At 46.1% G+C, this 26,898-nt stretch overlaps 1 protein-coding gene and 1 pseudogene across 1 annotated transcript; both read left to right on the top strand.

Annotated features, from left to right (window-relative positions):
• The first annotated feature begins 706 nt into the window (after positions 1–706).
• On the top strand, positions 707–20,393 carry Sf3a3 (splicing factor 3a subunit 3). Its single transcript, XM_032898430.1, has 17 exons — positions 707–1,256; positions 1,533–1,580; positions 1,880–1,932; positions 2,037–2,142; positions 3,174–3,246; positions 5,511–5,602; positions 8,566–8,648; positions 9,517–9,655; positions 10,427–10,495; positions 11,295–11,362; positions 11,626–11,733; positions 13,542–13,611; positions 14,398–14,562; positions 14,650–14,760; positions 15,787–15,877; positions 19,187–19,242; positions 20,120–20,393. The coding sequence occupies exons 1-17, from the start codon at positions 1,161–1,163 to the stop codon at positions 20,195–20,197; spliced, it is 1,506 nt and encodes a 501-aa protein (XP_032754321.1). The 5' UTR covers positions 707–1,160; the 3' UTR covers positions 20,198–20,393.
• On the top strand, positions 5,928–6,741 carry LOC116885342 (annotated as a pseudogene).
• Positions 20,394–26,898: the final 6,505 nt, after the last annotated feature.

Here is a 26,898-nt window from a genome sequence, read left to right as displayed (position 1 = left end):
ACATAGCTCAGGCTGAACTTGAACTTATTCTCCTCTTACCTCAGTCCCCCTAAGTCTGGATCACGGGTGTGATCCACTCGACCTTGCTCCAAAGCTGTTTTTCCCAATACATGCTAGATAGGCACTCTATACTGACTCATGCTTTGTCCCTATTCTGTTTGTTTGTTTGTTTGTTTGTTTGTTTGTTTGTGTTTGGGTCTTTATGTAGCCCTGGCTGTCCTGGAACTCACTATGTAGATCAGACTGGTCTAGAACTCAGAGATCTTCCTGCCTCTGCCTCTTCCTCTATCAAAGAAGGTCAGCCTAGATTTCATTTTCTAAGCCATACAGTGGCCAGGTATGGTGGCTCATACCTGTAATTCCAGCAAGTTTCTGCGAAAAGCAGAAAAATTAAGAATTACAGAGAATCAGAAGCCAACCTGTACCAAATAGCAAGCCTACCATTGCTTGAGTGTACTACATTTTTCTTTTTTTTTTTCTTTTTTTTTTTTTTTTTTTTTTTTGGTTCTTTTTTTCGAGCTGGGGACCGAACCCAGGGCCTTGTGCTTCCTAGGCGAGCGCTCTACCACTGAGCTAAATCCCCAACCCCTACATTTTTCTTAAAGACTCCTCTGCTAATAAACAAAGGTTGTGTTTTAGTATGAGTAAGTATGACTTTTGTTAAGAACAAAACCACCACCATCTGCATTTTACTGACAGACATACTAAAGTCCAGACAAGGGGAAAACATCACCAGAGGTCACACACTGAAAACTGGAGCTTCCAGGTCCCCTTTCCGTTCTGTATCCTTCAATTTATCGGTTCAAGTGTTAGTGTGTCCCTGCCGGCCCAGCTGTCTGCAGCAAGCCTCAGGAAAGCCAGCTGTCTCTCACCCTCAGCCTGCAGGATTCTTGCAGGCAACCTAGAGACATCTTTCATCGCGGAGGCATCGCGTTTTCAGACCCCCAGCCAGCAGGGGGCAGTGTAGCTACTCTCGCCAGTAGCATCGACTTGCTCTCTTTGTGGTGTTCATTTTTCTTGAGTCCCCCCAAGCCACTTCCGGGACACGCGGAACTTTGATGCAGCCGGATGCTGCGCTCTGAGACGCGGGCGTGCAAGGCGGCAGGCAGTGTTTCCGGCAGTGTTAGCGGTCTGAATTGAAGTACCGCGGCCAAGAGAAAATGGAGACAATTTTAGAGCAGCAACGGCGCTATCATGAGGAGAAAGAACGGCTTATGGATGTTATGGCCAAAGAAATGCTCACTAAGAAGTCCACGGTGAGTGAACAGTGGTCCGGGCCGCATCAGAAGGAGGGCCTCGGCCCTCAGCCGAACCCTCGGCGTTTTATTTGGCCCCAGACCCTCCCTGCGCCCCATCTTCATCTTCCTCCTAAGCTGTCTGGGCGCTCTGACCTCCTTAACGTCTTCCGAGGGCCCAGCAGCCCTTCTGCTTCAGCCCCTGAGACCTAAACCAATAAGCTCATCCTTCGGGTGGCCTTTCCAACTCCTGAACTCAGAGTAACAACGTATGTGTTACCGTTTGCCTTTCTGCAGCTCCGGGACCAGATCAATTCCGATCACCGCACTAGGGCCATGCAAGATGTGAGTGCCCCGCTGTCTGCTTCCCTTTGGGTCTAGCTGGGCGGGAAAAGTGCTGGCAGGGAAGGTTTGGAGGCTCAGCGTGATTCCTGCCCCTGGGTTCTTAGTCAGATATCCTCTCTCTGCCTCTCAAAAGTGTGGGCGACTACTCTGGGTTCGGGCTGTGTCGTAAAAGTGGTGGAACTTTCAAGACTTTGTATCCCGTGAGGTTTCCTTGGGTCTTGCCAAGACGCCCTTTGTTGTTTACTTAGCCCCATTGTACAAATTTGCTCCATTCTGATGGCTTTGTGTTTGCGTTTCAGAGGTACATGGAGGTCAGTGGGAACCTGAGGGATTTGTATGATGATAAGGATGGGTAAGTGACAGTCACATCCCTTCTAACAGTTAGTGCTTCAGGGAGCCATGGTGAAACGATGGCCTTTGTGCTTTATGCACTTTGAATTTGTTGATATCTTGCAGATTACGAAAGGAGGAGCTCAATGCTATTTCAGGACCCAACGAGTTTGCTGAATTCTATAACAGACTGAAGCAGATAAAGGAATTTCATCGGAAGCACCCAAATGAGGTGAGGTTCCCAAAGTAGTTTCCCAAGACCTATCCTTAAAAAAAGGAAAGATGTGAGGAAAATGGTGGCATGCCATATAGATGTCTGTCCGAGAAAGAACGTGCCACTTACTGCAGTGAGCACAGTTAGGCGACATCATTCCTGGCGTTCCTCTGCAGTAATAGAACACAGGAAGCACTAGAGCCTATTTCTTTCTGTCCAGTGAGAGATCGGGTGACCTTTGCACCAGAGTTCTTTATTGGTTTGGTTCCGATTTTGTCTCCCTCATAGTAGCTTTCCCCCTACCCAAACTTACTTTTTCCTTTTTATCTCTCTTAAGAATTTCTACCACCCAATACAATGTGCTCCTAGCTCTGGCTTGAAATCTACCAACACAATTGTACTCTGCTCACTCTCAGAGTTCAGTGCACCTTCAGAATTCGTGTAAAATATCTCTTGTGGACTACCTCCTCCAAGGCAGTCCTTCCTTAGGATGCTGTATTTGTGGCAAGGAATCAGATGTCTGCCCAGCTATAAAGCAAGGGAAGCTGAGAACACTAAGTAGTGAGCTCCTCTGTACACTTAAGGTCAAAGTGAGCATTAGAAGCCCAGCCTTAAAGACTTGCAAGATTAATATGCATATGTATATACTGTAAATATGTGTGCTTATGATGAGATATAGTTCAGGCTTATAAAGAAAAAAATCCTGACATTTGAGACAATATGTATATAAAAAAACTGTCAAACATTTTATTTGTATTTTATGTTTGGTAGATTTAAAGAAATAGAACAAATTTGTTGAATAGTTTTTTTTAATACAGTATCTAGATGTACATGGACAACCAAATAGGAAACTCCACAAATTGATGTTTTAAGAGTGTTTTATAAACTGTTGGTAAAGACTGTATGTTTGGATTTAAAAAGAAACCCAGTAGATGAATAGTTTCACACTAAATCTTGTAGATTAACCAATCAGTGAAAAAAAGCAGTCCAGCCCTGTACTACATGCCTGAGACATTGCCAGACCCACCTGAGCTTTTCTCTCCCACCAGATCTGTGTGCCGATGTCGGTGGAATTCGAGGAGCTCCTGAAAGCTCGAGAGAATCCAAGTGAGGAGGCACAAAGTAAGTAATGACTTGATGTTTCTTTCTAGGGAATCCAAATCCGTTCTGAGCTATATAGCTACAACCTATGTTTTTTTTCTTAACCTCTTTTTAAATTTTGTCTGTATGGCTGTTTTGCCTGCATGTATGTCCATATACCACGCGTGTGTGTGATGGCCTAAAGAAGCCAGGAGAAGGATCTACTCCTACTATAGTTACAAATGGCCAGCTATCGTGTAGGGATTGGGATTCAAACTCAGGACCTCTGCAAGAGCAGCCAGTGTTCCTAACTGCTGAGCCCAAGAGCCTGTCCCTAAAAACATAAATAAAGGCTGATTGTGATGAGTATAAATTTAATCTCAGCCCTCAGGAGTCAGACAGTTCTCTGAATTAAATAAAGGCCAGACTTTCTTTTTTAATTGTATGGTGAGTTAAATCTTTTTTGTTGATATTTATTTATTCATTTATTTATATCTGCATTGGTGTTTTACCTACATGTATGTATGTTTAAGGGCATCAGATCTCAGAGTTACAGACAGTTGTGAACTGCCATGTGGATGCTAAGAATTCATCTCAGGTCCTAATGAAGAGCAGTCATTGCTCCTAACCGCTGAGCTATGTCCCTAGCCCCATTATTTTGTTTATCTTGAGACAAAGTTTCTCTCTAGCCCTGGAACTACCTCTACAAACCAGGCTGGCTTCCAATTCAGAAATGGTCTGCTTATACCTTCCGAGTGCTAGATAAAGGCATTAAAGGTTTGCACCACCACTGCCTAGTTTCCTTTCTCTCTCCTCTCCTCTCCTCCCCTTCCCTCCCCTCCCCCCTCTCTTCCTTTCTTTTTTAAAGATGAGAATCTCAGAGCTAGAAAGATGGCTCAGCGGTTAAGAGCACTAATTGCTCTTCCAGAGGTCCTGAGTTCAATTCCCAGCAACCACATGGTGGCTCACAACCATCTGTAATGAAATCCTATGCCTTTCTGGTATGTTTGAAGACGGCTACAGTTTACTCATAAAAATAAAAATAAATAAATCTTGAAAAAAAGAAAAAGATGGGATCTCTACTTGAAGCCCTGGCTATCCTGAAACTCTGTGTGGACCAGGCCGGCCTCAGACTCACAGAGATCCACCCATCTCTGCCTCCCAAGTGCTAGGATTAAACATATGTGCTACTAATCCTAGCTAATTTGGTTTTTGCTTATTTGTTTGGGTTTTTTTTTTTTTAAGATTTTTTTTTTAATTTATTTTATGTATGTGAGTACACTGTAGAGTGAGTACACTGTAGCTATCTGCAGACACACCAGAAGAAGATTTCAGAGCCCATTACAGATGGTTGTGAGCCACCATGTGGTTGCTGGGAATTGAACTCAGGACCTCTGGAAGAACAGTCAGTGCTCTTAACCGCTGAGCCATCTCTCCAGCCCTATTTGTTTGTTTAATTGTATATGTGTACAGGCATGTATACAAAGGTATGTGTGTAGGGTCAGAGGACAACTTTATGAAGTCATTCTCTTCTCCTTTTACTTGAGTTTGGGGTTTGACCTCAAGCCTGAGAGCCATCTAGCCGGTCGGTCTGTCTGTCTGTCTTTCTTTCTCTCTTTCTTTCTTTTTTCCTTTCTTTTTTTTTTTTTTGACAGGGTCTCACTATGTATTTCATACTGGCCTTGAACTCTGTTTGTTTGTTTGTTTCTTTTGTTGAGACAAGGTCTCTACATAGCCCAAGCTCTTCTGGAACTGACTGTATAGACCAGTCTGGTCTTGTTGCCATACTGGCCTTGAACTAGTGATGTAGCTGCCTCAGCCTTCTGAGTGCCAATTTTGAAGCAAAGGACAGGATTATGTGGCTTAGATTTGTGCCCAGAGACTTAGCTCACTTGGTAGACTATTTCTGAGTATATGTGAGTTCAGTTCCTGGCTTTGTAAACCAGCATGATGGCACATGCCTGTAATCCCAGCCCATAGGTAGAAGCAGGCAGCTCAGGAGTCTCAGGCCAGTTTAAACCATCTGAAACCCTCTTTAACCCCCAGCCCTTAGGGCCTCAGGGATTGTAGCGGAGTTTTCAGATTGGTTTCTAGGCTCTGTGGACACTCTGATGATCTTGCACAGAATGCTCTTTGTGCTCTCTAAGCTCAAAGTGAAAACCTACCTCTGTCACTTGATGAGAGCAGAGAGGACATTTGAGGGACAGGCTACCTCATAGAACTTCTAAAAGGTAGTGCATTTGAAAGAACAAGTTAAAGAAAGTAGCCTGTAACATCCGAATCATTGACGTGTGTGATTCCTTCAGACTTGGTGGAGTTTACAGATGAAGAGGGATATGGTCGCTACCTTGATCTCCATGACTGCTACCTCAAGTACATTAACCTGAAGGCATCTGAGGTAAGGCCTGGAGAGTGGAGAGAAAGTCTCATTCTGGGACTAAGTCAAAACACCTAATTAAAGCAGGTAGAGTGTCCCCCAAGTAAAGTAACTCGTGTAAATATTAAGTAGATGACTGTTTCTTGGAATAAACACTATTTATAATGAAAGTCCGGGTCTTAACGTTACTGTTAATATATCAAGCCCATTATTTTATGTATTAATTTATTCATCAATAAAAATACTTTGGTAAAAATAGACTATCTGGGCAGTCCTATAGCCCCTCAGGGCAGTGGTAGGGACCTGGACACAATGTCACAGTGATTGAGCTGTGAACCTGGTGGTCATGTGCCTAGCCACATTGCCCCCCTACCTCTGGACTCTTCACCCTGATGCTGCATGGGTGCTGAGCCCACCTGGGTCGGGACGGTGTGAAGTATTTTTTGGGCCAGAATGTGCTCTGAAGTTCATGAGACCAAGTGTCTTAACTGAAGACAGTGCACCAGGAGGTAACCCCTGACCAGAAGCTTCTGTCCTGGAGACTCCTGACCAAGACCAACAGGATGCCACGTTGAGCAGAGTAATTGTTTCCTGCCAATGTCACTCACTCAGTGTACGTCCTGGAGGACTTTAATCTGGACCCACAGAATCAGATCATAATCACCTTCACCCAGAACATCAACCATGCCCAGCTAATGGTGGTGAAGGAATGATGTGTTTACTGTGTGAACTCTGACAATAGCGGCTGGACCGGAATCTGTCCGGAAGCCTGGGTCTCTTCTAGCTTATTTGGTATCTCCAGAGCTTTCCAGGAATTTGTTCTTGCCTGTTTCAAAAGCAATGTTACCAAGACAATGGAGGGCTTTGAATACATCCTGCCCAAGCTACAAGGTAAAGCCCCTTCCAAAACACTTGTTGAGACAACGAAAGAGGCCAAAGAGAAAGCAAAGGAGACAACACAGGCAGCTACAGAGAAGGCCAAGGACCTGGCCAACAAGGCCGCCACCAAGCAGCAGCAGCAGCAGCAGCAGCAGCTCCAGCTCCTCATAACTAAAGATCAACCTGCACCCTCTCTGCTGTCTGGGGTGGTGGGTCAGGGCGCTGTCCTGGTCAGCATCTGTGCTACACCCAACTCTGTACTGGGCAAAGGGGTGCAATGACTTGCCCAAGGTCACAGCAGTGTCAGGTGATAGACTATGCTCCATGAGGGCAGGGCTCCTTGTTTTATTCTCTGCTGGGTCCCAAGTACCCTGAACAATATTTAGCACATAACAGGCACTAACAAACACATGGTTTGACTGCCCCCTCCCCAAATAAAATAAAATAAACTATCTGGGGGGTGGGGGTGCTCCTAGGAGAGTGTGCCAGATGTCAACATTCGGTGTCTTTCTTAATTTCTCTGTACCTTTGTTGTTGTTTTTGGGTCTTGGTTTTTTGAGATAGGGTTTTTGTTTTTTGTTTAAAGATTTATTATTTATTATATACAAGTACACTGTAGCTGTCTTCAGACACACCTGAAAAAGGCATCAGATCTTATTACAGATGGTTGTGAGCCACCATGTGGTTGCTGGGATTTGAACTCAGGACCTCTGGAAGAGCTGTCAGTGCTCTTAACGCTGAGCCATATCTCTAGTCCTGCCACCTTATTTTTAAGACAGGATCCCTAACTAGGCCTGGAGTCCATCCTTTCAGCTATACTGCTGGCTAGTCATCCCCCAGGATCTCTGCCTCTCCAACTTGGGGGTTCTGGATATGTACCACCATGTAGAGAGAGGTGTTACCTGGGGCTGAGGATCTGTGTTTAGGTTCTCATGTTTACACTGTAGGCACTTGATTCACAGACTCACTGCACAAAGAGAAATACCTTGTTTCTTTGTTTGCTTGGTTTTTTCTGAGACAGGGTTTCTCTGTATAGTCCTGGCTGTCCTGGAACTCCCTGTATAGTCTGGCTTTGAAATGAACAGAGTTCTGCCTGCCTCTGCCTTCTGAGTGCTGGGACTAACTGTGTGCCACCACGCCTGGCACACTTCTTAAAACCCTTAAATCCCTCCAGTGCTCATGTGTTAGGTGCTCGGTGTGACATATGTGAGACGGGAGGTACCTGATCTGTCAGAGAAGGAGGAGTTTATTTGGTTTTTGTTTAGTGGCAAGGTTAAATGACAGTCTCAGGTCACCAGGAGGTTTAATAGTAAGTTTATATAGATGTGGCACATGGTGGCACTTCTTTAACCAAAGCACTCAGGTGTCAGAGGCAGAAGGATCTCTATGAGACCTTGTTTCAAGAGAAGAAAAAAATGTCCCCAAGCTCAGCTCCTAACCTCGAAACTCTGCAGGAAGTACCTTGTCCTCTGCTGTGCCTCCAGTGTGGCTCAGAGATGCCCAGTGAGTGGCTGCGTGGATTAACACCGCCACCTTTCAAGACTTTGTTTTAGAATGGCAAAATCTTTAGGCAGGATCCTGGCCCACCCTGAGTATCCAGCCCAGGTCTTATTTGGATAAATGTTTGTTGACTTGGTCTTGTAGAGTTGGTGTTATGTTCAGCGATCTTGTACTCACTTCCGTGGAGTCAGCAGCCTTAGGATTGAAAGGCAGAAAGGAAAGCCACAGCATGAGCCAAGCCTTGATACTTGGTCAAAGAACACTCAGTTTTGACCTTGATTTAAAAACAAAATTAGGGGTTGGGGATTTAGCTCAGTGGTAGAGCGCTTGCCTAGGAAGTGCAAGGCCCTGGGTTCGGTCCCCAGCTCCAAAAAAAAGAACAAAAAAAAAAAAAAATTATTTGTGTAGCAGCCTTCAAATATGGAGGTCATGGAATATCTTGAGGGAGTTAGTCCTCTCCTTGCACAGTGTGGGTCTCTGAACTAGAACTCTTTACGCTTGGTGGCAAGCACTTTTATCCACCAAGCCCTCTTTCCAGCCCTTGACCTGACGCTTTGAAGTTGAGCTGCCTTACACCCTGACTGTCATGTGTTTCCTCTTTTCAGAAGCTGGATTACATCACATACCTGTCCATCTTCGATCAGTTATTTGACATTCCGAAAGAAAGAAAGAATGCAGAGTATAAAAGGTAGGCACTCAGTTTCCAGGCCCTTTCTGAATTTAGTTAGGATTCCATGGAAGGATTTAAAGTCAAAGTTGTGGCTTTTGTTGTCTGAATGCTGTACATGAATGACTCTTGGGTTTATCAGAAGATAAGGATGTTGAGTATTATGTTTTAGAAATACTTGGGATGTTGTCATGGTGGTACAAGCCTTTAACCCTAGCACTACAAGAGAAAGGAGTAGGCGGGTCACTGAATTCAGCTGGTCTACATAGTGAATTCCAAGCCAGTCGGGGATATGTAATGAGACTCTGTCTCAGAACATAAACATGGGGATGTTCTGGTTGTAGACAAAGGTATTTATGGGAACCTCTGTGGTTAACACATGCCTTCCTTAATTTTGGGTGATTTAGAAAGATGTCTGTTTGGGGACCTCTGAGGTCTTAGAGTTCAATGGGGAAGTTTTCATGCGAAGTGATGTGCTTGCATCTGGCATTAAGCAGAAAGTACTGTTGACTTGGCCACATTTCTCATTCGTGTTCCCCAACCTTGCTCCTTCTCATGTTCTGATTGCCTGACTTTCTTCAGTGAGTTAATTAAGACCTAGTATTTGACAAACTCGTTTAAGAATTTGTAGTGGGCTAGGAATATGGCTCAGGTACAGAGCACTTTCCTAGCCGCCATAAGGCCTTCAGTACTAATTCTGCAAGTACAAATGCACGCGCGCGCGTGCGCGCGCACACACACACACACACACACACACACATGAATGCTTCAAGTGTTATCTTACCCACTATTATTAGAAATTAAGTATAGTTTTGGGAGCATAGCAGTATGTCACAGGTAGAGTTGTTTCTGTGCTGTGATGGCTTCCCCATTGCATGGTTCTCTGCAGATACCTGGAGATGCTGCTGGAGTACCTACAGGATTACACAGATAGAGTGAAGCCCCTTCAGGATCAGAACGAGCTCTTTGGGAAGATTCAGAACGACTTTGAGAAGAAGTGGGATAATGGCACCTTCCCTGGATGGCCGGTGAGCTTCAGTGGGGTTCATGCCACGGAAGCAAACTAATTATTTTAATCTTGAGTCTGCTTCAGGATGTTGACTGTCAGTCTCTCAGTATCAGGTCCACCCTGAGACCAGGCATTCTTTGTACACTTAGAACAAGATTTGTCTGGTCTCACTAGACATTGTCTGGGCCCAGGATTTTTTTTTTTTTTTCCGGAACTGGGGACCAAACCCAGGGCCTTGCGCTTGCTAGGCAAGCGCTCTACCACTGAGCTAAATCCCCAACCCCTGGGCCCAGGATTTTTAACAACTGTATCCTGACTTCTGCTGACCAAAATCTGATCAGTTTGTATGATTAGAATCTATGTTTGTTTGTTTGTTTGTTTGTTTGTTTGTTTTTAAGAATTATTTATTTAATTTATGTATGTGAGTACACTGTTGCTGTCCTCAGACACACCAGAAGAGGGCATCAGATCTCATTATAGATGTTTGTGAGCCACCATGTTGTTGCTGGGATTGAACTCAGGATCTCTGGAAGAGCAGACAGTGTTCTTAACCACTGAGCCATCTCTCCAGCCTGAGTCTATATATTTTTACTTCTGTTGATAAATTTGAACTTTCAGGAAGAAAACTAGCTGTCTGATTTTTTTTTTTTCTTCTCCATTTCTATGAATTGATCATTGTTTGTAAATGTGATTAAAAAGAGGGATCAGCCAGTCCTGGGAAGTTGGACGGCTCCCTTACCTTCATTCTTCTTATTAACCTGGTTCTGAATAAACTTCCTCTTCCTGCCAGAAAGAGACAAGCAGTGCTCTGACTCACGCGGGAGCCCATCTTGACCTCTCCGCATTCTCCTCCTGGGAGGTATGTTTCATGGCACTATAGGATACTGCTCTTGCTTAACTAGTTTTCTTTCTCTTGGTGGTGGCGGCAGCGGCTGTAAGTCACTGTACAGGAGTAGGTGTATGCCCTTGCATATGTGCCACAGATGCATATAGAGACGATAAGTTGTGGGAGTTGTTTCTTTCCTTCCACCAGGTGAATTCTGGGGATCAAACTCAGGTCGTCACGTGACAGCGGGCATTTTTTTTTTCTTGATGAGCCATCTCACTAGTCCTGGCCGTCCTTCAGAGGGACTACTTGCTCTCCTCTATTCAGTGTCTTAGACTTGTTGCAATGCCATTTCCTGAGGACAGGCATGTACAAGGGATATGGAAAAATCAGAAGGAAAAAATCTTTTAACATCTCTGAAGACTTAAATTTCAGAGACCTGTGATATGATGTCATAGGGTTTAGAAAGTTAGAGGAAGGCTGAGGCAAGAGAATTGCTGTGAGCTTGAGGCTAGCTTTAGAGTAAGATCTGTCTCAAACCCAAAATCAGTTATTCTAAAACAAAGCAAGGAGCTAGAGACAAGTGTTCAGTTGGTGGGGTGCTTGCCTAGCATGTGTGAGGTTCCGAGTTCAGTTCCTATCTCTGCAAAAAGTACTTCTATGAGTGGCCTCCCTATGGAGAGCCACTGAACACTCCCTTCCCATGGTGGCTGACTCTGGACATGGCAGTAGTCAGTCTTTGGGGACTGAAAGGTAGGAGGCTGACTGTAGGATGTAGTCCTGCCTGGGAAAAAGCTAGTCATGGTGTGTTGTAACCGATTTCTCTTTCTAGGAGTTGGCATCCCTGGGTCTGGACAGATTGAAATCTGCACTATTGGCTTTAGGCCTGAAGTGTGGTGGGTAAGAACCTGGTTTTGCTATCAAAAACCCTAGTGGCTGTGTGTTTGGATGATCCTCTAAGAGGCTGTGATTTTGTTGTTTGATTAACACACACTGCAAAAATCATTTTGTACAGTGTATGATGGTGAATGCCTTTAACCCCAGCACTGAGAGGGCAGGCAAGTGTCTGTGTGTGAGTCTGAGACCAGCCTGGTCCTTAATAACGAGTTTCTTTTAAAAAGAAAAAAGACCATCTGTGTAGTATGTACCTCTTACCTCCTTAGGACCCTAGAAGAACGAGCTCAGAGACTCTTCAGCACCAAAGGAAAGTCCTTGGAGTCGCTCGACACCTCTCTGTTTGCCAAAAATCCCAAGTCAAAGGGCACAAAAAGGTGAGTAGCTGGTTCACACCTCCACTCTGGTTTTTACATTTCTGTTCTTTCTACTTCTCCTTTTGCTTTGCTTTTCCCCTCTAAGTCAGGCTCTCCCATAACTCGGATTGGCCTCAAACTTGCTCGTATCTGGGCACGACCTTCAGCTTCCCCCATGGCAGTGACCCTTTCATCTCTGTCTCAGAAGGTTGCTCTTGCAGGCATGTGCTACCATGCCTGGTTGGTTGTTGGTTGGTTGGTTGGTTGGTTTTCTTTTTTTTTTTTTTTTTTTTTTGAAACAGGGTCTCACTGTGTAGCTCTGGCTGTACTAGAACTCACTATGTAGACCAATCTGGCCTCAAACTCACAGACATCCAGTTGCCTCTGTCTCCCCAGTGCTGGGATTAAAGAAGAGCACCATTAAACCTAGCTAAGGATCACACATTTTTCTTTTCTTTCTTTTTTTTTTTTCTCTTTTTTTTCCTTCTCTTTCTTTCTTTTTATTTATTTATTTGAAAGTAGATTTTTTTCTTTTATTGAAGGTAGATTATTGTCTCCTACAATTTATACTGATTATAGTTTGCCCTCCTTCTATCCCTTCTCGTTCCTCCCCCTTCCCTCTCCTCCCCTCTCCTCCCCTCTCCTTCCCTTCAGTTCCACTCCCTTTCTATCTGTTATTAGGAAAGAACAGGCTTTTAAGAGAGAACAGCCAAACGTGACAAAATAAAATATGATAAGGTGAAGAAAAAACTATCATATCAAAGTTAGGCATGGCAACCCAACAGAAGGAAAAGTCTCAGGGGCAGCCAGAAGACTCAAAGATCCATCCTAGTCACAGTCAGGAGTCCCATAAAAACACTTGAGCTAAAAGCCATAATATATACACAGAGGACCTAGTGCAGCCCCGTGTAGGCTCTGTGCTTCAGTCTCTGAACTCTTATGTCTTCCTTTGTCCATGTAGAGAGCCTGTGCTCTCCTGCTGTCCTCTCTCCTCTGTCTCTTACCTCCCTGCTCTTCTTCCCTGAGCTCAGGGGAGGGATTTGTTAGAGACCTCCCATTTAGACTCTCTCTCCACAGAGTGTCTGCTGTAGGCTCTGCGTCTGTTCCTATCTGCTGGGAGAAAGCTGCTCCAGTGATGACTGGATAAGGCACTGATCTAGGAGCACATGTTTTAAGGGCTTCCTGAGGGTTGGGGATTTAGCTCAGTGGTAGAGCGCTTGCCTAGCATGCGCAAGGCCCTGGGTTCGGTCCCCAGCTCCGAAAAAAAAAAAAAAGAAAAAGAAAAAAAAAAGGGCTCCCTGAGTTAGACTTTGTCTCAAAATATTTTTTTTTAATACTTTAATTTTATTAGTGACAGCTGGATATATTTATGAGCTGCATATGTATATAGGGTATTGTTTTTTGATTTGGCCATTTTTTTCTCTCTAATATGTTATACCAATCCTGGAAAGTGGTTGTTAATCTGATTTTTGCAAGGACTTGGGAAAGTTGCTAAATGTGACCTTCCTTGCAGTTGCAAAGCAGCGGAATTAGGACTTTGTATCATTACTTGCTTTCAGGGCTTCTTATATATTGCATTCCTTTGTAAATCACAGTGGTGCCATACAGTTGAAGTGGTCTTACAGGCTATTCACTGTACACGCAAAGTCAGGAGGAGACTCCCTGGCTTCTAAGAACTACCCTCAGGATTTGAGCAGGGAGGCTGCCTCGTGTGACCTGCTCACATGCTTGAGATTGTGTAATTCTATCACAGAGACCGTGTTCCTGACAGGGAATAAAGCTTTCGATACAAAGAACCCTTAATTGATACAACTTGTTCTTGTTCTCAGAGACACTGAGAGGAACAAAGACATTGCTTTCCTGGAAGCCCAGATCTATGAATATGTAGAGATTCTTGGGGTAAGTGCGATCTTCTAGAGCCGTGCATAGGAAGGATTTTTTTTTTTTAAGTTCACATAAGAAAGTGGGGTGGGCAGTAACTTAGTTCACCTCAAAGTATGGTTCTCTTGAAGTCCTTGGCCCTTCTTTGGACTCCTGTTGTATTGTTAGGTGATATTCCCAAGGCTGCCCAATTCTCATAAGGTCAGACATAGACAATAGACCCTGCCTGTCTCCCCTTTCAGCCCGATCAAGAGTAATGCAGCTCTTTGCTGAGCTTCAGCATAAACCAGGGGGTGACCCAAGAAGTAGGCACTCAAAAGGCAAGCCAGAGGTGACTCAGCGGTGCTTCAGACGTGACTTACTGTGGCACAACAGTTTGCCCCATGTTGAGACTGAAACCTGGCAAGGCTAGAGGAGGGATGGCTATAGACAGTCTCCTCTTGTAGTGTCTCAGGAAGTGCCCTTCATACCTTCCTGCTTGGTTTGAGGTGCTGTCTCCCTGTTTCTGCTGCACGTGATGCTGCAGGCTAGTATGCCCATGACCTTCCAGACGGTTCTCTGTCTCTGTCTCCTGTGGTGCTGTAGGAGCACTGAGGTTGCAAGGAGGATGGCTTTTTACATGGGTTCTGAGGCTTCAACTCAGGTCATCAACTGAGTCATCTTGCCAAGCCAACTTAGCCTTATTATACAACCAAAACCTTCCTTTTGGAAGTGAAGGACAGCAAGAGTTAGAGGAACTGTCCCTTCATGTCCTGTACTGATGTGATCTGTCTTTGTTTTGCTTTTTCTCTATGCCTCACCTAGGAACAGCGACAGCTCACTCATGAAAATGTACAGCGCAAGCAAGCCAGGACAGGTGAGGAGCGGGAGGAGGAGGAAGAGGAGCAGATCAGCGAGAGCGAAAGTGAGGACGAAGAGAATGAGATCATTTACAACCCCAAAAACCTGCCTCTGGGCTGGGACGGCAAAGTAAGACTCTCGGGTCTCCTCCATCCCCTCGCACTGTGGAAGGCACAAGGGCTTGGGAAACTAACGCAGTCGCTTGGTCTCCTTTAGCCCATCCCCTACTGGCTGTACAAGCTCCACGGCCTGAACATCAACTACAACTGTGAGATCTGTGGGAACTACACCTACCGAGGGCCGAAGGCCTTCCAGCGGCACTTCGCTGTAAGTCCACAGCCATTCTCCTGGGAATTGAGCAGACACAACCCTTTAGAGCAGGGCTGCCAGCAGCCTGAGGGCCACTGCTGTCAGAGCTGAAAGCAATCCAAGGCCCATGCTGTGGCTGTGGGTCGGGCTAGCCCTGAGCCTTGACTGCTCTCGGGAGCAGCCACCACTCTGCTGTGGAACTCGGCTTTGGCTTTCCCACACTCGTTCTTGTTCCATTCTCTCATTTTTTCTGCAGCATCTTGGATCATGTCTGGCCTTTTGGTCATTTCTCTACATTGCTATAAAGGGGGCTGGGCAAGTTTTGGTTTTTTCAAGTTTTAAATGGGCCCTTGCTTCTTTGCAGAAAGAGTAAACTAAGGCTTAGTATTTACCAACCTGTTCTTGACACGAATCGTGTCTGAGAAATACCTCATCAGTGGGCTTGCCCTTGCTGCATTCTGCCCTTCATTTTTGGAGGACAGTTACATAATGGAAAAGACATCCTATACTAGACAAGCATGGCAAGTTTTGTGAGCTCCCTCTCAGATGTGTTCCTAGCTGCTCTGGGTCCTTTTCTCTGTGTCCCCCAGTGGACTCTGGGTTTATCTTAGAAGGGTGGGTTGGTGTCCAGGATAAGACCTATGGTGACTTTCATTGTAAGAGCTGAAGTTGTCGTTTCATCACGCTCTCCCAGCCTCTCCATCCTTCAGATACCTGTTCAGCAGTTTGCTTCTGAACCTCCAGAAATACCAGCCTGCCCTCACGGCCCCGCAGGGCCTTCTGGGTTGTACCAGCTTCTCTCTAGCACCGAGTGATGAGTCTCAGGTGTACTGCCCTGATACCACTAACTCTAGAACTCGAAGTTTGTACATCTGAGACAGTGCAGTGCCACTTGGCAATGTCAGCCTGTGTCAGTCCTGGTCAGCTGTGTAGACATACCCCCCAGAAGGAGTGCTGCCTTCCCTGGGGTAGGGTCTGTGGTGGAATGAAGTGGGTGCTGTCTCAGCCATCCCTGTTTCACACTGTCCCTTTCCTTCCCTCCAGGAATGGCGGCATGCTCATGGCATGAGGTGTTTGGGCATCCCAAACACTGCCCACTTTGCAAATGTGACACAGATTGAAGATGCTGTCTCCTGTAAGTAAGCTTTCCGTTGGTTCCCTTGCCAGACAAGATAGCCATTCTTATAGCTGTCCTAGTACCCTGCTCTCTCCAGGCCCAAGAGCAGAGACTGTGTCTATAGAATTATATGGCTAAGGCACACATATAATTACTGCATTTTTGAAGGGAGTGAGCAGGTCAACAGTACTGATTATATCTCCCTTGAAAAGAATCTTAGCTGAGGTTAGACAGGGCTTTTAGCCTGAGTCTGTGAACTTTCCTCTCTGGAGCATTCTGAGTGTAGGTTTTATGTTTACTCTTCTGAATTGACTTTAATGTGTTAAGAACCACTGATCCAGAAGAAGAAAATAGAACAGGCTCCCTACTCATATTCCTCAGGCAGCTGCAGATAAGAGGAGGACAGCAGCGAAGTGCTTGCTGGAGGAAGAGCCAGGGGGAATGCGTGCTAGGCACTTCGCCTTGCCTGGCAGCCTCTGCTCCCCGTACTTTACTGCAGACTCCTGCACCCCTGCTCTTATCCTTCTCGCTGTTGTTTCACTTCATGCCAGCCAGGCGGTTTGTTTTATTTATTGATGGGTTTTGTTTTGTTTTGTTTTGTTTTGCTTTGCTTTGCTTTAGACAGGGTGTCACAGTGTAGCTCCGCTGTCCTGGAACTCTCTCTGTAGACAAGGCTGGCCTCAAATTCAGAGATCTCTTCAAATCCACCCTTTGCATCCTGAGTGCTGTAATTGTGTGTGGGTGCATGCGTGTGTATGTGCCACCACCACCCGGCTCTCTGTTTTATTATTATTATTTGATTTTAAAAAATATATAGGGGTTGGGGATTTAGCTCAGTGGTAGGCGCTTGCCTATAAGCGCAAGGCCCTGGGTTTGGTCCCAGCTCCGGAAAAAAAGACGGAAAAAAAAAAAAAAAAAAAAAAAATAAAAAATATATATATATATATATATATATATATATATATATATATATAGTATGTCTGTGTGGTACACTGCTTATGTGAGTTTCTGTGCTTCATGTATATACAGGATCCTATGGAGCAGAAGAGCGCATCAGATCCCTTGGTACTAGAGTTACAGGCACTTAGGAACCATCATGTGGGTGCTCGGGGACCCTGGGTCCTCTGGAAGAACAGCCAGTGGTTTTTTTTTTTTTTTTTTTTTTTTTTGGGGGGGGGGGAGCGAACCCAGGGCCTTCCCCTTTTGTGGGAAGGGCCCCAACACTGGGCTAAATCCCCAACCCTTTTTTATTATTATTATTATTATTATTATTATTATTATAATATATAAGTACACTGTAGCTGTCTTCAGACACACCAGAAGAGGGCATCAGATCCCATTACAGATGGTTGTGAGCCACCATGTGGTTGCTGGGAATTGAACTCAAGACCTCTGGAAGAGCAGTCAGTGCTCTTAACCACTGAGCCATCTCTCCAGCCCCAGCCAGTACTCTTAATCACTGAGCCGTCTCTCCAGCCTTTTCTCCGCCTTTTTTTTTTTTTCCCCAGAGCTGGGGACCAAACCCAGGGCCTTGTGCTTGCTAGGCAAGCGCTCTACCACTGAGCTAAATCCCCAACCCCGGGCAGAGACATTTCTGCCTCACACTTGGCCTCTATGCAGGCACTAGAATGAAATCTAGGCTCTGGTCTCCATGCCTAAGTGGTAGGGCTCTGCCTTCTGACCCACCCCTGGAACCCTGTTTGGGGGATAGGATCTGACTTTGTAGCCCAGACTGCCCTGAAACTCACTTTGAACTGGTCATGATCCTCCTGCCTCAAACTCCTGTGTATAGGTCTGAGCCACCACATCTGGCCTGATTAACTTCCTGATTTATTTTTGCCTTTTTGCTTTGTTGATAGGAAATTAAGTCATAGGTAATAGCATGAATTGTAAATCTACATTTCAAATGCTTAAAAACGTTTTTTCTGAGCCAGGTGGTGATGATGGAATACACCTTTAATTCTAGCACACAGCAGGTAGAGGCAGGCAGATCTGAGTTCTAGGCCAGCCTGGTCTACAGAGTGAATTCTAGGACAGCCGAGGCTACACAGAGAAGCCCTCCCTGTCTTGAAAAACATTTTTTCTTACAATTCTTTACTGTGTGCACCTGGTTTGTATGTGCTCACATGTGTGCATGGTCATGCATGTGTGGATCCCCTTCCGTCATGTGTTGTGGGAATCAAACTCAGGTCATCATGGACGATTATGAGTATTCAGAGATGCACACATGTATGCATAGCCCATACATGCATGCATGCACGCACGCACACACACACACACACACACACACACACACACACACACACACGAAAGCAACATGGCAGCACTTGTTGGCTGTGTTTTAAGGCAGTGGGTACTAGTGTGGCTTATAGTTTAGTTTGCTTCCTGTTACTAGGATAAACATGACCAAAAACAATCCGGGAAGGAGAGGGTTTGTCTGGCTTACACTTTGAGGTCACAGTCTGTCACTGAGGGAAGTCAAGGTAGGAACTCAGGGCAGCTGACGTGGAGGAACACCCATCAGAGGCTTGCTTGCCACAGTTTGCTCAGCCTGCTTTCTTACAACTTGCAAGACCACTTGCCCGGGAGTGGCAGCACCCACAGTGAGCGGAGGCACCCATGTCAATCACTAATCGAGACAATGCAGTACAGACAATATGATGGGGGCACATTGAAGTTCCTTCTTCCCAGATAAAACTAACCAGGACAAAGGCTGAGCTTAAATCACACTCCAGTACTCCCAGATCTCAGGTGGCAGAGGCAGGATCTCTGAGTTCCAAGCCAACCTGAGCGCAAGGACAGCCAAGACTATATAGAGAGACCATCTTAAAAAACAAAACAAAACAAAGCCCTAACCAGGACATGTATTAAGCCTTCTCAGCTATGATCCTTTTTATTTTATCCCACAGTTTCTCTAGACTGTTGTACAAACTGCTTCTTTTGAGAGAGCTTTCTTTTTACCGTTTGTTTGGTTTTTGAGGCAGGGTTGCTCATTTAGCACAAACTGCCTTCAATCTCACTGTGTAGCCAAGGCTAGCCTTAAACTGCCAGATCCTTCTTCTTCTATCTCCCAAGTGCTGAGGTTACAGGAGTGAACCTCCATGCTGATTTCTGGGTCTCTGTCCTAAGACAGTTTTTCTTTCACAGCAACGTGAGACCGTGGTAATTTCTCAATAAGAGGGGCTTTATCTATAGGTTGTTCTAAATCAAAATTCTATTTGGGGGCTGGCAGTCGGGGAGCCTGTGGGGAGCGGGGTGGTGAGAATGATGTGACACTGTACCCAGTGGACTGTGGGCCCTAATGGCTGCTTATCTCTCATCCTGCAGTGTGGGCCAAGCTGAAACTGCAGAAGGCTTCAGAACGATGGCAGCCTGACACCGAGGTGGGTGTTAATGTGGATGGTGTTAGGTGTGGCGTCAAGTGACGGCTCCCTCACCACGCAGACAGGAGAGGCTGGAGAGTTTTCTGTTTTAGCAAGTGTAATGACAGTGTCTACACATGTGTGAGCCTGTCGGCATGTATGCTTTAAGTCTTTGTCATCAGGCACTTCTCCCACTGAGGCAGTTGTGAATAAGGGCACCCCGTCTCTTGTGCTACCCTGGGGATTTCTAAAGAAGTCTGTCACCTCTTAGGTCTCTGAGGAAAGCATCAAGTTAGAGATGGTCCTCTCTTCAGAGTGGGAATCTGTCCTTGTTGGTCTTGACAGGTCTCAGAGATGGCTACCATACATTGAAGGGGTGGCAGTAACGTCCTGGTCCTGTGCAGACCGACAGTAGTCTCTTACTCTATGTCAGTATTGCAGTTTTGTTTTCTTGCATCAAGAGCCCTTCCTAGGGGGTTGGGGATTTGGCTCAGTGGTAGAGTGCTTGCCTAGGAAGGGCAAGGCCCTGGGTTCGGGCCCCAACTCCGAAAAAAAAAATTAAAAAAAAAAAAAAAAAAAAAGAGCCCTTCAGCTGTAATGTAGACCTGAAACACAAGACTGGCCTCGCTGTCAACTCCTGCAGTGGCCCAAGGGCAGAAACCCAGGCTTGGGCACCATTTCACACTGCTGTTTTGGTCAGCCTTTCCCTGTCAGGCTTCCTTGTCTCAAACACAAGGCATTTCTTAAAAGACTATGAAGGGATAAGGGTGAGCCACGATGGTGCCACTCTAGATATCTAGAAACAGCTTTGGTTTCCTCTTGGAGCTCTGGTTGAGAAAGTTATGTTAAATTAATGCTGGTTTCTGGCAGTGTGTAGCTAACGGCCTTTCCTTTTCAGGAAGAATATGAAGACTCCAGTGGAAATGTTGTGAACAAGAAGACATACGAGGATCTGAAAAGACAAGGACTGCTCTAGTGGTTGGCCATGCCTGGGCTTCCGTGAGAAGCCTGAGAAAGTTTTTCCCAACCAAATGTTCTTAAAGACTTTTTGCTATGTAGTATCTACCTTGTAGAAACAAGACATGCTGACAGATTGCAGAATTGAGATGTGTTTTATCTTTGTTTTATATTAAAAAGATTTGTGGGAAAATAAAACCAGCCCTTGTTCTAGACGTGTTGTTTCTGAAATCCAGGTCTATGAAGTAACATAATCCTTTTGTTCTTAATGCCTCCTGGTCTCGTTCTCACCAGCTTCCGTATTGGCTTAGACTTAGGGGGTAGTTATTACTACCTATATATAATTCTGTCTGTGTGTCTCAATGATAGCCCAGGCTGGCCTTGAACTCCCACCAACCCTGCTTCAGCCTCCCCGTGCTATTACAGATCTGGACCGCCTCACCAGGCATGTGTCAAGTAATTGAGACCTAACGTTTCTCCCTTCACTGCCACTTCCCAAATGAGCCTCATGCCGGCATGAACTCTGCCCTCAGTTGAGTCAGCCATCAGTGTGAATATCAGAGAAAACAGGAGGGTGAACCAGACCTGAGGCTTAGAGTGGTTTCAAGGTTTGCCTGGTTTTTTTTTTTTGTTGTTGTTGTTGTTTTTTTTTTTTTTTTTTTTTCGGAGCTGGGGACTGAACCCAGGGGCCTTGCGCTTGCTAGGCAAGCCTCTACCACTGAGCTAACCCCAACCCCAAGGTTTTTGTTTTATTTGCCCAAAGAAATTCGCCTGAAGTTGGCCTTGGTCCCAGCACCTGGGGAGAGGCAGGCATCTGAGTCCAAAGCCACTCAGGGTGCTGTCGTGAGACTCTGCCTTAGAAAATAAATTAGCTGCAGCCAGGTATAATAGCAGAGGCCTGTATTCCAGGCTTCGGGGCAGCTCAGGCAAGAGGATGGCTGCAAATGAGCTGCTCCGTGTTCTGAATCTGCTATTCTAGATTTCAGAACTACGAAGTCCTGTCCTACCTATGAGGACAGTCACTGAAGGCTGAGTAAAATTTCCCAGAGCCCTCTTAGTGTGGTGACCCTAAGCTGGTTTGTCTTCAGACAAACCCCAACTCTGGATGGCCATCTTCCTCCGTATACCTGTTGTCCTTGTCGCGCCCCTGGCAGCCAGGGTCTCGACACCCCTACTCTGAATTACATTACTCTAGTCAACCCATTCTTTGTATGACCTTATGCTTTGGCTCTGCCAGTCCGTGATGAGCAACCTCCCCTGGGCTCATGCAGCAAGGAGCCCATGGTCACATCTAATTGAATCAATTAGAAACTGATGGCTGGAAACTAGACCAAGGTGAAAGGAGACGTTGCCTTCTCCTGTAGGAGAAGCCTTGCAAAGCAAAGCAGTGGAATGGAGAATGGGGGAAGCCCTGGGGCTACAATAGTAGCCACAATGGGGGGGCTGGAGAGATGGTTGAGTGGTTAAGAGCACTGACTGCTCTTTCAGAGGACCTGAGTTCAACTCCCAGTAACCACATGATGGCTCATAGCTATCTGTAATGGGATCCGATGTCCTCTTCTGATGTATCTGAAGACAGCAACAGTGTACTTATATAAATAAAATAAATAAATCTTAAAAAAAAAAAATGGGGCTAGAGAGATGGCTCAGCGGTTGAGAGCACTAACTGCTCTTCCAGAGGTCCTGAGTTCAAATCCCAGTAACCACATGGTGGCTCACAACCATCTGTAAAGGGATCCGATACCCTCTTCTGGTGTGTCTGAAGACAGCTACAGTGTACTTATATATAACAAATAAATACATCTTTAAAAACAAAACAAAACAAAAACAAAAAAACAGTAGCCACACTGGGCTGTCCAGGAATGCTCATTGCTCTGTAGCTGTGGCATCCTGCTGAGTGGGTGCCTGAGACTTCAGGGTGGACTAGATGCCCTGTTATGGTGTGGAGGGGAGATGGGATCAGAGCCTGAGTGAGGAGTCCTATGAATTAGGCCAAAACTGCCTAGCAAGGAACCTGGGCTCACCTGTTGCAGCAAAGTCTGCATTTTTTCATTGCTTATATTTCAAGCATTCAATTTTTTTGGACTAAAATGTAACTATTGTATAACCTGGTTATATACTCCTCAGTAGATACCAGAGGACTTGACATCCCAGAAATTAGGTGCACATACATATTTATTGCAAAGATAGGGAATCAAAATTGCAAGGATGGGACATCAATCTGGATGTCTGGTAAAAGACTATAAAGAGGATGTATTACAGCATGGAGAGATGGCTCAGTGGTTAAGAGCACTGACTGCTCTTCCAGAGGTCCTGAGTTCAAGTCCCAGCAACCACAGGGTGGCTCACAATCATCTGTAATGGGATCCGATGCCCTCTTTTGGTGTGTCTGAAGACAGCTACAGGGCACTTATATATAATAAATAAATAAATCTTTTTTAAAAATGAAGTCTAGGGGTTGGGATTTAGCTCAGTGGTAGAGCGCTTGCCTCAGGAAGCGCAAGGCCCTGGGTTCGGGTCCCCAGCTCTGAAAAAAAAAAAAACAAAAAAAAAAAAAAAAAAAAAATGAAGTCTAGGTGTTGGGGATTTAGCTCAGTGGTAGAGCGCTTGCCTAGCAAACGCAAGGTCCTGGGTTCGGTCCCCAGCTCCAAAAAAAGAAACAAAAAAAACCGAAGTCTATATGAATGAAATGATCACAAGCAAGTCTTTGCTAACCAAAATTATATCTATCTATCTATCTATCTATCTATCTATCTATCTATCTATCTATCTTTGTATATCTCTTATTTTTCCGAGACAGGACTTCTCTGTGTAGCCCTGGCTGTCCTGAAACTCACTTTATAGACCAGACTGGCCTTGAATTGAGAAAGATCTGCTTGCCTCTGCCTCCTGAGTGCTGGAATTGAAGGTGTGTGCTGCCACTGCCCAAAATTCCTTTTAAAAAAATGAGTACTGCTGTATGCAGGGCTTCAGTTATGTGGCAGTGAGACACATGAAGCAGAAGCCCCAGGAAAGGAAGTTCAGATGCAATCTCCACAGGGATGTGGTGAAAAATAAATGGCGGATTCCATCAGGCCCTGTGAGACACAGAGCTGTTAGCTGAGGCCGGGCAGGAACAGCAGGAGTCCCTGGAGGTGTCACCCTGAAGTCTGCACTTAATGGAGTCGTCAGTAGAAACAAATTTTCAGCTGTGCTCCCTGACTAAATCGGGCCTTCTGCATGCTAGGTGAGCTCTATACCTTTAAGTTGTACTTAGAACTAGATAGATTTAAGGGTTTTTCCTCCTTTCCTTTATATTTTTCTAGTACTTACTATGGTAAGTACCCTTCCTCACCCCTTAGATACCATCAGCAGCATATGAGCTCCAGGAGGACCCTGACTGCCTTTTATGCTCTCTTTTGAGAGCCCTCCCCAGTAGTCAGGGACCAATCTAATCAAATAGACACCTTCACATTCCAGTGGGACTGGGCTGTTGGTCCTCTGATCTGCCAGAGCTGACTTTATTTTCCCTAATTACAGTGCAGACATCAGCTGTGTTTCCTTCATTTGCATATAGCTTTGGTGGGTCCTCAGGGACACCCTGTCAGAGGACATTCCCTAAAGTGACAAATGATTGGAGAGAAGGAAGGGCCACTGGCAGCTTCCAGTGACTGCGTTTGAGCCTCCCTGACTTGCGCATAGACACTCGATGCCCTCTGTACCCTCAGGTGGGCAGGTAGGGAGGTCTACAGAGGGACAAGCACAGGGAACACAGAATAGTCCCTATGTCCATGGAAGGGTGCACAGACTAAAGTTGGTAAGTAAGAAGCTCTATGCACGGGATTGGGGATTTAGCTCAGTGGTAGAGCGCTTGCCTAGGAAGCGCAAGGCCCTGGGTTCGGTCCCCAGCTCCGAAAAAAAAGAAGCTCTATGCACAGTCTGGGGGATCACCAGGTTGACACCACACTCAGCTAAGAACTATTTAGGTTGAAGAAAAGGGACAATGGGGAATCTGAGGGTTGTGAGGGGTGAAGGCAAAGAGAGGAGCTCCCATTAGCCACACTTCATCCTAGCACTTTGTCAATCCCAAGTGTGGCTCTATCTACGCAGTAAACAGAGGGTCCTTAGTGCAGGCTGTATCCCATCAGCCTGAAAGATGTCCCCAACAGACAGATCTGAGTGTGGGACAGAAGAACAGAAACCTTGATGGTCCTGGGAGTGGTTGGGAGCAGGCTCGGCTCAGTTTTGCAGGCTTGGGCACAATGTGTCCCTTCCCATCTCTGGAAGTTTTCTACCTTGCAGGGAAAACCTCAAGCCCTGGTTTACAGACCCTTCCAGGTCAGATCCCATGGAAGCTGGGATCCCCAAACTCAAGATGAGAGATACCTTTGTCCTTGTCCCACTCAGGTTTACCTTAGTGAGGGGGGAAGAGTCTCCATCCCCCAAAACTCTTGACTCTCAGGATAGAGTCTTCTAAGTACCATTGCGACCCCAAGTTTCCCTGGCCTGGGTTCGATTCCCCCACTCTACCATCCTTCCCACAACCTCAGACGTTGGAAGCAAATGAAGCCGGACCTACTTCCTGTCCCTGTACCTGCTCCAGTGCTGACTCTCCTCAGACCTGAGATGCTGCTGTTGCCATGACAACATTTAATTCTCAGAGGGGCCATTTCTAGAATGCAGGCCTCTTTTTGCTTGTGTCTTATTGTCCTTCTGACAGTATCACTTTTGGGGAGTAAATAGACTTCCTGGGACCTCTTATACCTTATAGGCTGTCTCCGCTGCTCCCGGTCTCAATTCATTCATCCGTATAATACAATCACGAGAGCCTCTGCAGCCTCTCCCAAGCTGCTTAGGGTTGGTGCTCCACTCCCAGTCCTATAGCACCTACTCAGAAGATGTCTATGGCCGGTGGTTGCCATAGGACTGCTTTATTGCATGGAAAGTGTCTTCAGCATTGGGATCCTGGTCATTCCTGGACCCTGGGACTGTGCCTAGCCTTGGATTTGTTGCTGCTTCTGCTGACTTCACACCTCTTCCGTTTGACTCCTGCATAGCCTTTCCTTGACCTGTGACCTTTGATCTAGCTACTTCCTGCTGTGTCATCTCTCTTCTCTTCCTCATACCAATTGTACTGCTGTTCTTCCCTGGAAGTCAGGTGATCCCTGCTTCAGCCCAGGTAAGGAGCATGTGAAGGAGATAGACCTTTCCTGACTGATGTCCTCCTCTTGAAATGGGGCCACAGCACTCAAGGCATCCATAGACCTGCCGAAGCTTCCATTGCTTTGGGGCCCTGTTCTCCCAGCAGGGGAGGGCTCCCACCAGGCAGCAGGGTGGACATTTAGGGAACAGTACTGAAAGGTAGGGGGCAGGACACGATGGGACCCAGAAGGGACACCACTTGAAGTGGGAAGGGTGTTAGGGGACCACTCCAAGGACGGGGGACAGAGATTCCGAAACCGGACAGAGAAGAGTTCCTTTTATGACGATGGGAAAAACTGAGATAGGCCCTCAGGTTGGCAAAGGCCCCACAAGCCTGGGATGCCCACTGTGCTTTACTCAGCCAACTTAACGCTTCCTACTACAAGGCCTGGAGGGCTCAGTTGTAGGGTGAGAGATGAAATGGGTCCCAGCCCTTCCCTGCTGTCCGAGGACTCAGTGTCCAGCTCTGACCCTTGAACACTGTACTGCTACAGTGGAGAGGCACTCTGTTCAATAAATCCTCAGTCTCTGGCCAGAGCACCACCCTTGACCCTTGGCCCAGCTGCCCCAGCCTGCAGCTCCTGCCCCCTAACCTGAGTTCCATTGCCACTGAGCCATACTACCCTTTGACAGATCTTCCAATCTCAGCCCAGCTTTTACCAGTCCCCTAATCTCTGTGAACATCCTAACCTTTAAATCTTTTGTTATTGTTGTTGTTTTCTTGTTGTTTTGTGTTTTGTTTGTTTGAGACAGGGTCTCTCTATGTAGCACTGGTAGTCCTATAACTTGCTCTGTAAACCAGGCTGGCCTCAGAACTCACAGAGATCTGCCTGCCTCTGTCTCCCCAATGCTGGGGTTAAAGGTCTGCAGGAGCTGCATGATATTTAGATCTTATCTAGCTGACCCCTACCTTTGAGGCCTTTATCAACTCCTCCAAAACTGGGTTTCCCACTCTCTCACCCACCCCTTTTTCTAACATGTTCCTTCTCTTAACCCAGCTCAGCCTTCTTTCCCCTTCTGTGCAAGCTTCAAAGGGACAACTGTTAGCTGTGCTTGTCAGGGTGGTTGTAAGCTTCCTAGACGGGCAAGGTGGGGCTGCGGCTTCACAGAGGCTGCACTCCCATCCTAGGGGGTTCCAGCACTTCCCCAGGCAGAGTGCCCTGCTTCCAGAAGTAAGTCACTGAGCATCACAGAGGACAGGCAACTCCCCAGGACCCCTATGGCAACCATGACTGGGTCCACTCCTCAGAGAGAGGTGTCTTGTACATTGCTGCCTGCTCTGGCAAGTAGAAGGGAGGGCCATGGCCCAGACACAGAAGGGCTCCCACCTTCCCTCCACCCCATTTAGCAGGAACCCTTCAAACCTTCAGTTTTCTTTCAGAGGATAAACTATAACCTGCTTTCCTGCGAAGGGAATGCCTGCTTCAAAGGGCAGAACACTTCAGCCATGTGCCCCAAGGGCTTGAACTTCTGTGAGGTGGGCCTGCAATGCTTCCTCAGAGCTGCAGAACTGGAATGGCTCAGCAGTGGAATCTAGAG

This window comes from Rattus rattus, chromosome 1, assembly GCF_011064425.1.
Source record: "Rattus rattus isolate New Zealand chromosome 1, Rrattus_CSIRO_v1, whole genome shotgun sequence".
Classification (NCBI taxonomy): Eukaryota; Metazoa; Chordata; class Mammalia; order Rodentia; family Muridae; genus Rattus; species Rattus rattus.
This window is presented reverse-complemented; position numbering and strand designations above follow the sequence as displayed.

Coding starts and splice junctions, on each gene's coding strand:
- Sf3a3 (XM_032898430.1), top strand. CDS start 1,161: ATGGAGACAATTTTAGAGCAGCAACGGCGCTATCATGAGGAGAAAGAA. Junction 3,247..5,510: donor TCCAAGTGAGGAGGCACAAA/GTAAGTAATGAC, acceptor TGATTCCTTCAG/ACTTGGTGGAGTTTACAGAT. Junction 8,649..9,516: donor AAGAATGCAGAGTATAAAAG/GTAGGCACTCAG, acceptor GGTTCTCTGCAG/ATACCTGGAGATGCTGCTGG.